This window comes from Hippichthys cyanospilos, chromosome 16 (genome assembly GCF_059441005.1).
Source record: "Hippichthys cyanospilos isolate Australia breed blue-spotted pipefish chromosome 16, RoL_Hcya_1.0, whole genome shotgun sequence".
Lineage (NCBI taxonomy): Eukaryota > Metazoa > Chordata > Actinopteri > Syngnathiformes > Syngnathidae > Hippichthys > Hippichthys cyanospilos.
In genome coordinates, this window is record NC_142384.1 from 6,335,459 (window position 1) to 6,344,848 (window position 9,390).

The 9,390-nt window shown below is 38.5% G+C and overlaps 1 protein-coding gene across 1 annotated transcript in view; it reads left to right on the plus strand.

Annotated features, from left to right (window-relative positions):
• The window catches only part of hs3st4 (heparan sulfate (glucosamine) 3-O-sulfotransferase 4), a 112,027-nt gene extending 103,760 nt beyond the window's left edge, over positions 1–8,267 (plus strand). Inside the window, exon 2 of the mRNA XM_088437622.1 lies at positions 6,779–8,267. Coding sequence (XP_088293748.1) covers positions 6,779–7,433 — 655 coding nt within the window. The 3' untranslated portion in view covers positions 7,434–8,267. The remainder of the gene's footprint in view (positions 1–6,778) is intronic.
• The last annotated feature ends 1,123 nt before the right edge of the window (positions 8,268–9,390 follow it).

Below are 9,390 nucleotides of genomic sequence, written 5' to 3' on the forward strand. Positions count from 1 at the left end.
CAAATATAGGACACCATTTTTCCCCCCAAAAAAGCCAAAAGTATGGGTGCATCCTAAGAACGGTTACTTAAAGATGATCTTTTTTTTTTGCATCAGTCAGCCACATAAGCCGAATTATGACGCTCAGATCCACATTTCTTTATCAGACGTATGCTTAGTTATGGTAATTACGGTAACGGGACGAGCTAGACTCGAGGCAGTCAGTTGGTTGCGTTAGTTGCTAACAAGCTGCTCATATTAGCTGAGGTTGTTACGGCATTATTTTCAAAAAAAAGAAGCGAGCAGACTGAACCAGCAACCGAGTCCATCCTTGTTCACACACAGGAATATTACAGTAGCTTTCAAGAAGGGAGTGATTCTTGTAGGAGAGCAAGTTAGAGACCATGAGGCTGCCACAAAGTTTTAGCGTTAACAGCCCTTGCATGTGGACCTAGAGTGGGGCTCGTAGACGACCAAAAAGGATAAAAAGAAGGTAGGGTTTATATTTATATTTATTTCCGTGAACATTTCTCCAATGCCCCCTTGCGCTCTCAAATGCTCCTCCCACTGCCCGGAAACTCCTTTCTCACTTGAACGGCCACTCACTATCCTGCCAGCCGCATACTACAGGAGGCAGGCAACATTCTTACTTACACACCATAATTTGTATATATAAATACAATATGAAGAAATGCTAAAGAGTTTTACTCTGTTTTGCTATAGTTTTTACATTGTCACAAAACTGTTGGTGCGTTCTATACACGGTAATATAGAAAACACCAGAATTTGACTGTAAAATTAGTGGTGTGTCTGATACACAGGTGCCTCTTATATTTGGGGTATTGCGCTAATTTATATATATGACCATTTGAGGGCATGGGGGTGGGGAGAACGGGGGATTGGGTGAATAAGCAAACAGTGAATAAGCTTCAAGCTAAGACGCGCTCAGCACACACGCAGGTGGAAAGTTCACATCGAGGTTTGGAAACAAACAAAAACAAAAGCCATCTGGATCCGACCGCTCCAGTTACTGCACTGATCGGACTGCGTGAACGGCAGCAGTTTTCCGCCTAAAAAGCAGCACCTTAAACTGTGACAACAACAATGCCGCCTACTCCATAACAGACCCGGCAGAAGCCTTTGCTCCGGCCCGTGGGCTCGTGTTCACGTGCGTGCCGAACAAGACTGCCTTCAACTTGTTGAGGGATGACTCATTTGGAGTGTTTTCCTCACAGAAGCAATATCTTGGCGCTGGCGCTTATCACAAACATGTCGCTCAATGTGCAACCATGTCTTATTCATTGCAAACTGACCACAGCATCTATCAGCTGCTGACCGCCTGCCGTTGATGAATAGCCGCTCGTAAGGTCGAATAACACCTGAACCATTTGTTTTGCTTCCCGTTGTTTGCTGGTTTGCGCTGACGGGTAAAAAAAAACAAAAAAACAATTATTGGGTAAGATTCTTTTCCCAAACTGCAACTGCTCTTATCTTATCTTAACAATCAAGCTTTTGAAAGGAGTAATTCAACCTGCGTTTGTCTGCTTTCATAACCGCTGACGTCTCTCAGTTTTTGCTCTCGGCGGACGCAGTAGCAATTGTGACTGAGACTTCTTTGGGATAATTGATTGTATTTGACGTGGAGGACGCCTGGTGTAACGGTGCAGATCAATCCCAACCGCTATGATGAGGAAAAAGAGCGAGGGCGAATGGAGGAGTCTATTTAATCTTACCTAATTGTTAGAGACAGCCGAGCTTCTCAGGAGGAAAAACTTTTTCCGCAGCAAACAGCTCGGACCGATTAACAGTTTCTACAAATGTAAATTGGCTCTCACCTCGTTGAGCCTGAAAATTATTCCCTGGATTGCGCAGGCCCGGAAATTGTGTTGGGATGTTGGAATCGACTGCATTTAAACAGTGCACACACAAGACACTTTCAGTGGGCCTACCTGCATTATCTAATATGAGATCCCATATTACAGTCATCAAACAGATATGTATCTATGAATACTGCATGTTGCATATCTATATCTATCTATATACTGTATTTTCCGGACTTCAATTCAATTTCATAGTCGTTCCATTAATTGACACCTTAAACAGATATACACATTTGCTTGACCAGTATATTGTCCCCTGGCAGCTCGCAAAAAAAAAAAAAAAAAAAGCCTGCAGATAAGCTGCACTGGACTATAACATTTGCAGCTTATATATATATATATATATATATATATATATATATATATATATATATATATATATATATATATATATATATATATATATATATATATATATATATATATATATATATATATATATATATATATATATATATATTAAATAAATGCTTTATTATATTTTTTATTTATGATGTTATTTAATTATATGCATGAATATTATATATAAGTAGCACTTACCATACTATTTTAGTACAATTTTTTAATATGTATATACATTTTTTTACCTGAGGTTTTACACACATTAGCTAATTAACATAGGTTTGGATTTCCCGGCATACGCCATCCACGGAACGGATTAATCTCGTATATATATATATATATATATATATATATATATATATATATATATATATATATATATATATATATATATATATATATATATATATATATATATATATATATATATATATATATATATATATTGATGAGCATGCAGTTCTGGTCTTTGTCTTTCGAAAAGGCACTTTCAGGATCTATTTCATATAAACACTTTCCATTTATGTCGACACATTTTGATGAGGTGTATTTTTTGTGCAGCCCGCATCAGTAAACAGCAGATGGCCAGGAAGGCCCGTTTAGCACTATTGCCTGAGTCACCTGAATGACCTGTGTCAAGCGAATCTCAGCAGCCAATGCGGAAATACAATTCAAAATGAACAAAAACGAGGAGGTGAGAGTTTGCCGTTATTTACCGCCGTTCCACTCGACGGCCGCGCGCCCATTTTCCACGCACGGAAGAATTAGCTTGTTTATCGGCTTTCTGATTTCCTTCGCTGCTGACATTTCAGACGCACATGATCCATGACTGATGATGATGGTGATCGCAGTGTGCCATCAAAACAGACACGGGGAAGTTTTGCGCTTTGTGTTGTCCCATAATTAAATGTATAATGTTTAGTGTTGTACCGGATGAGGACAATAGGTTTTTATACCTCCAGAAAGGTAACCTTGAACAATTGGACATGCTTTGTGAGACGCACGGCACATTACCAATGGTGTCGTGTCCATCGAGTAGGAAATTAGTTGTTTCAAGGTGATTCCATCGAAGCTACTTTATATGGACACAGCTAACACCAAACTGAGTTTAGAGAATAGCAACGGATGATGTACCTTGCCTGAAATGGTTCCTATTCACATCTATATTGAGTTTTATCGGACTCTCACAGTTTGCAATTTGCAGTGTGACTTTCTACTGTTAGACAGGAGCTAACTTATTAATTAAATATTAACTTATTAATTAAATAGAAAAAATAATGAAAACTTACTTTGTTAAAACAAATGCTAACCTTCAAGTTCAAGGTGTCAATTGATGAAACAACTCATAAATAAAACTGAAAACGTGTTAATTAATGACTGTTTTAAAAGAGTTTTAAAAATATAGTAATATAATAGTACATAACAAGATCATATTCAACTTATACATAATTTGCATGTTTAAATTATGTATGAGTTGAATGTGATCTTGTTAAAAAGTTTCTCACATGTGTATGGTTGTATGTATGAATGTGAAAATATGAATGTGCAATGTATATTTATAAATTCAATAAAATAATCATTCAATCAAACAAAAGATCGAATAAATAACTTCATAGGTAAATAACTACATATACATATATATATATATATATATATATATATATATATATATATATATATATATATATATATATATATATATATATATATATATATATACAGTATATATTTCAGCTTATATACCGATGCGATTTATAGTCCAAAGTTTGCAGATTTTTTTTCAAATATTTTTAAGTTGTTAGGCTAAAATAGTGTCTCAAAATGACTGGTACTAAAATAATTAATTATAGATCAAATTAGAATCTTCATGTTAAATATGGTTAAAAAGCTGCACTACTGCCAATTGAAATGCCAACTGAAAATGAGGAAAAAAAAGAAAAACTCGACTTGTACCTATCTTGCACCTATCCTGTACCTATCCCTCGTGTCCCCGCCTTTCTCATATAATATCTCGGGCAGCTCCTTAGCAAGTACCCACAAGCCTTTCTTCCTTTGTTGGTCATTGTCTTTGTATGTTTCTTGGGTGACTCGAGCTTATTAAGTGAATTTTTTTGACTTTTGCTTGTGCTGGTGTAATGACAGTTGAAAATCCTTGTAAAATGCCTAACAACGGCACTGGCCGGAAAGGAAGAAAACAAAACCTTTAGCCGTGCATTACTAGTGGAAAGTGAGGGCACCTAATGAAAGTGAATATTCTCTCTGGTCACTTTGCAATCTGCAATGTTTAATTTCCCTAGCAGGCGCCAGGGAGTACGCACACTAGCATACTGTCGAGAGACAAACATAACCCAGAGGGAAATTACCCATCAGGAAGGCAATACTGTTACTTGAGATGCAATTACCAGGCCACTTGCAGGATTTTCAGCCTGGAAAGCAACCTCCGTGTGTGTGCGCCAACGTGTGAGCTTGAGCGGGTGGTCGATATGTGCATAAGCGCATCTTATGTTTTGCCGGCTAAATTGGATTCTTCAGCAGAGAAGACTTCATTTAGAATATGTCCGCGGCGCAAATGATTGATGCAACTATATGGTTGCAAGTGTCGGTCTGAAACGAGGTTGGGGCGGATGTTGTGATATCGCAAGCGAGCGTGAAAAAAACAAGGAAAGGAGAAAACCTGCTCTCACAAACAGAATTATGGCGACTTTCCCTCATTTCCGCGACAGTAACAGACGCCGTAATTGCACTTTTGCTCCGCTCGTTTACGCGCTCATTTAGCGAGCAAACACGACTTGGGAGGCGTCGTTTTGAATTGTGCCTGCGCAGTTATGCTTGTGATCAGTTAAATAAGAGTCATAGAGGATTTAAAGGACCAATTTAGCGGCGGGATCACAGAGTCCACAAAAGGAGGGGGGAGCGTACGGATTGGAATGAGCATCAGTGTAAACATTTGATAAGCTTTTTGCCGGAAGCTAATGCTACGCTGTATTATTAGCGGTCCCGAAATAGAAACAGCAGCTACTGCTGTATTTGCAATCGGGGTGAGACAAATATTGGCAGCCGTGGCAAACGGCTTTCCGTGGGACATATTCCTCAAGTGAGGGACGTTCTTATTGTATGACAAATAATCACCTCGAATCTCCTAATGAATCACGTCTGCCTTCAATGAGCGACCGCCGAAAAGACCTGCCCGCACCCATTTCGAAGGGGGGGGGGTAGTGAATAAAGCTGCCTGCACAGAGTGTGAGCATAGCATGCATAATAAATGTATGACAAAACAATACCCCAGGCGCCTCGGTATTAATGATATGCAGCCGACTCATTATTAAAGTTCCAAAACAGCTCCTGGAGTAACACAGATGGAGTCAATTAAGCAATGAGCATGCTCGCTCGACTGCCGTTTCATCTTCTTGTCTTTTATCTCCTGCGCATTACTCCATGGATGTAATTATTTGAGCTGCTACGATGTGTTGCTCATCACAACATAATACCCCGTGTTAATAGTTGAAATTGCTTTGTTTGGCTTTTTTATTCCTAGCTGGTCTTCGGTAGCGGGAGCGAAAATCGGCCGGGTTGCAATTTCTTACTTTTTTAGCCAGCCTGTTTCACTTAGTCACATGGGATAAGGTAGACCTGCCTCTCATTGATACGCATACAAAAAAGTCTGAGGAACAAAGATCCCTTCCCTCCCCCAAAAAATTAGAAACTAATTTGGTAGGCATGATTACCACGAGTAGGCTCACCATAAAACGTGTACGGAAACTCAGAATTTGCTCTGAAGCATCCATTTTTTGGTCATTTCAAAAGGGCTTCAAAAATGTATAACTCATGGTCTGCAACTTTGTTTTGAAATGACCTTTTTTAATCACTGATGCCCATTTTAATGATTTTGAACAGTCTTCCGAAAACATACGACCTTTCGAATTTGATTTCGGGTTAGGGTTAGGGATTTGATAGACATGTGTATGATGGGTAAATCTACAAAAAAATAAGTCTCAAGAACAAGTACAAAGGCTCGGCCATTTTGGTGTGAAGTAACCACTTTGGTGCCCATTTTGGTAATTTCCAACAGCGAACGAACTTGCTTCTAAATTTGGTTCCATAGTCACATGGCAATAAAGGATTTGGTAGACATGTCTATGACGGATAAACCGACGAAAAAAAGGCTCAATAAGTGGGAAAAGTCTGCCATTTTGGTTTGAAGTAACCACTTTGAATTACTGATGCCCATTTAGGTTGTTTCCAATGACCCTTTGAAAACAAAATTGCTTCTGAATTTGGTTCCATTGTCTTTCAGCAATACAGGATTTTGTAGGCATGTTTCTGATGAATAAACCTGTGAAAAACAACTTTCAAGCAGCACAAAAGGTTTGCCATTTTTGTTAGAACCTGCCATTTTCCATTTGTTTACTGTTGTCCTTCAAAACCAAATGAGTCATAGAGGTTTTGTCTGATTTCTACCAAATTGGAAGCGAGTATACAAAAACAGCAAAGAGCTTTTCTCTATGCTGTGAAGTCTCATGCCTGAAATCCATTTTTTGCTGCACTCTAAGATGTCTTTGTGTGAATTTCCTCCCCAGAGACCTGATGCCTTCAACGCTGGAGGGGCAGATCACGATGGAGAAGACCCCCAGCTATTTTGTGACCAACCAAGCCCCCAAGCGTATCCACACCATGGCCAGAGACATCAAACTTATTATTGTGGTGCGTAATCCCGTCACCAGAGCCATTTCGGACTATACCCAGACTCTATCCAAGAAACCAGAGATCCCGACGTTCGAAGTCCTGGCCTTCAAAAACCGAACCCTGGGGCTCATCGATGCTTCGTGGAGCGCCTTGCGCATCGGAATATACGCGCTGCACCTAGAGAGCTGGATGCAGTACTTCCCTCTTTCCCAAATGCACTTTGTCAGCGGCGAGAGGCTTATCGTGGACCCTGCGGGTGAGATGGCCAAAGTCCAGGACTTCTTGGGCCTCAAGAGGATCGTCACAGATAAACACTTTTACTTCAACAAGACGAAAGGCTTCCCTTGTCTGAAGAAGCCAGAGGACAGCAGCACTCCCCGTTGCCTGGGCAAGTCCAAAGGGAGAACTCACCCCAAAATCGAGCCGGACGTCATCCGGCGACTGCACAAGTTCTACAAGCCCTTTAATATGATGTTCTACCAAATGACAGGCCAGAACTTTGAATGGGAGCAACAGGAGGAGAGCGTATCCCGAGGTTCTCTGGTCTAGCAGGACCAGCCACCAACGGCCTTCTAAAAACTTGACTCAGAATAAACAGTTCTGTTCTGTTCCGTCTTCAAAGACAAGTTTGGACGCAATCAAAATTATTGTTGATGATAATGATGGCAGATTGATATTGTACATACCAAAACATAAAATATATTTATATTTGTGAAAAAGGATGATGTTTTTGTTTGTTTCCAACGAATAATGCTCATTTTCCTTTCCAAAATCTCACAAAGGTATGTGAAATTATGAGATGGTGGTGACACTGGCTAACACGCTAAAAAGTTTATCGTCACAATAAAAGTATTACTGCCGACCTCTAAAATGACAAGGCAACAAAATTTGACCGTGCAGTTATTTTCAACGAGTCCCACTGCTGACCTTATTGTCAGTATGTGAGGGCTAATAGTTCTGTCAATTCTGGAAGACATTTGATATTGAGTGTTGATGTCGGTCCACTGTATGATGGTAGGTGAAGGCAAATGTCAAATGGAAAGTTAAATCTTCGTCACCTTCAGGGATTATTGTTGATGTTTGTATACAAACTAGAGAATCATTGATTTTGAAAGACACCCCGATTGTGCTTTAAAGGTCTTACAGTGATATATATATATATATATATATATATATATATATATATATATATGAAAAAAATTATAGATTTGATAATTCTGATTTGGTAGTTTTGCTCAACATTTGTATTTTACAGAAAAAGTATCTTATTTATAGTCAAAGAAAAGCTATTACAACAGTCTTTGAATGAATATTTTTTTATTTGAGGATTTTATGTTAATTCCAAGATTATATTCAAACATATATCGATTACAAGTCGGGGTTTCACTGTCGAATACTTTTTAGAATAGATTATTTTATAGATTTTGCCATCATTATTCGGAAAAAAGGTTTGCATTAAATTGTATTGCAAAATCTATTTTTCATTTTGAGTTTATTTACAAATAATTGTTGTTTATATTGCATCATTTAGAAATGCAATTTTACAAAAATTAGGCCATATTACACATTATTTCTAACTTTAAAATTGTATAAAAAATGTTGGTCCTTGCCTCACACTTTCATCCCTTAGCACCCAAAACCAAACATTTCTGTCATCTTTTCTCAGCCTGCTGCTTTAACACACACGCACATACACACACACACACACACACACACACACCATAAAAAAAAAAATTATATATATATATAGATATATATATATATATATATATATATATATATATATATATATATATATATATATATATATATATATATGAAGTTTAATGATGAGTTTTATGATGGGCAATATCCCTTTCGCACACGCAATGACCTTGTTGTTTACCAACATGTTAAAATGCTCGCTATTCTTGCCGTAGCGCACTCATTAGCAGCTCCCATATTGAATAAGAGCACTGACGTATCATGAGCATTAGCCGATAATTGGAGTCGCTTGCGTGGTTGACATTAGCATACTGATGACCGTGCGCAGAGAAGATCAGTTGCCGCTGCTATGCGCTAAGTGGCTAATTGCTAATTCTCCTCCTTGGTAGCTGCAAGGTGCTAAAGAATGACAAGCACGCTAGTGAAATCATCGCCCAACCTTATAGCTCGGATTACCTACCATGCAAATGTTCTCTCTTTTGTCTATGATTAGCATTATCTGTCCTAAAATATCTATACCACACTGTATGAGCCAGATTTCAGTTTGTGGCAACCAAGTTGCCCCAGTCTGGCTACAAAACACTTCCTCATTGGCTCTCACGCATTTTAAATCTCTATTTCTTATTCTGTGGCTCCATTGACTTGGTATGTATCACATATATTAGGATCATTTCAAATACTGAATTAAGTCGGACGAATTTTGGTACCTAGCTTAACATATCAGGGTACAAAGGGCACAAAATGGTGATACGAGGGCTTTCAAAAGTGTTTTTGGGCAATGGAGCCTCATTTTCGAAATTTA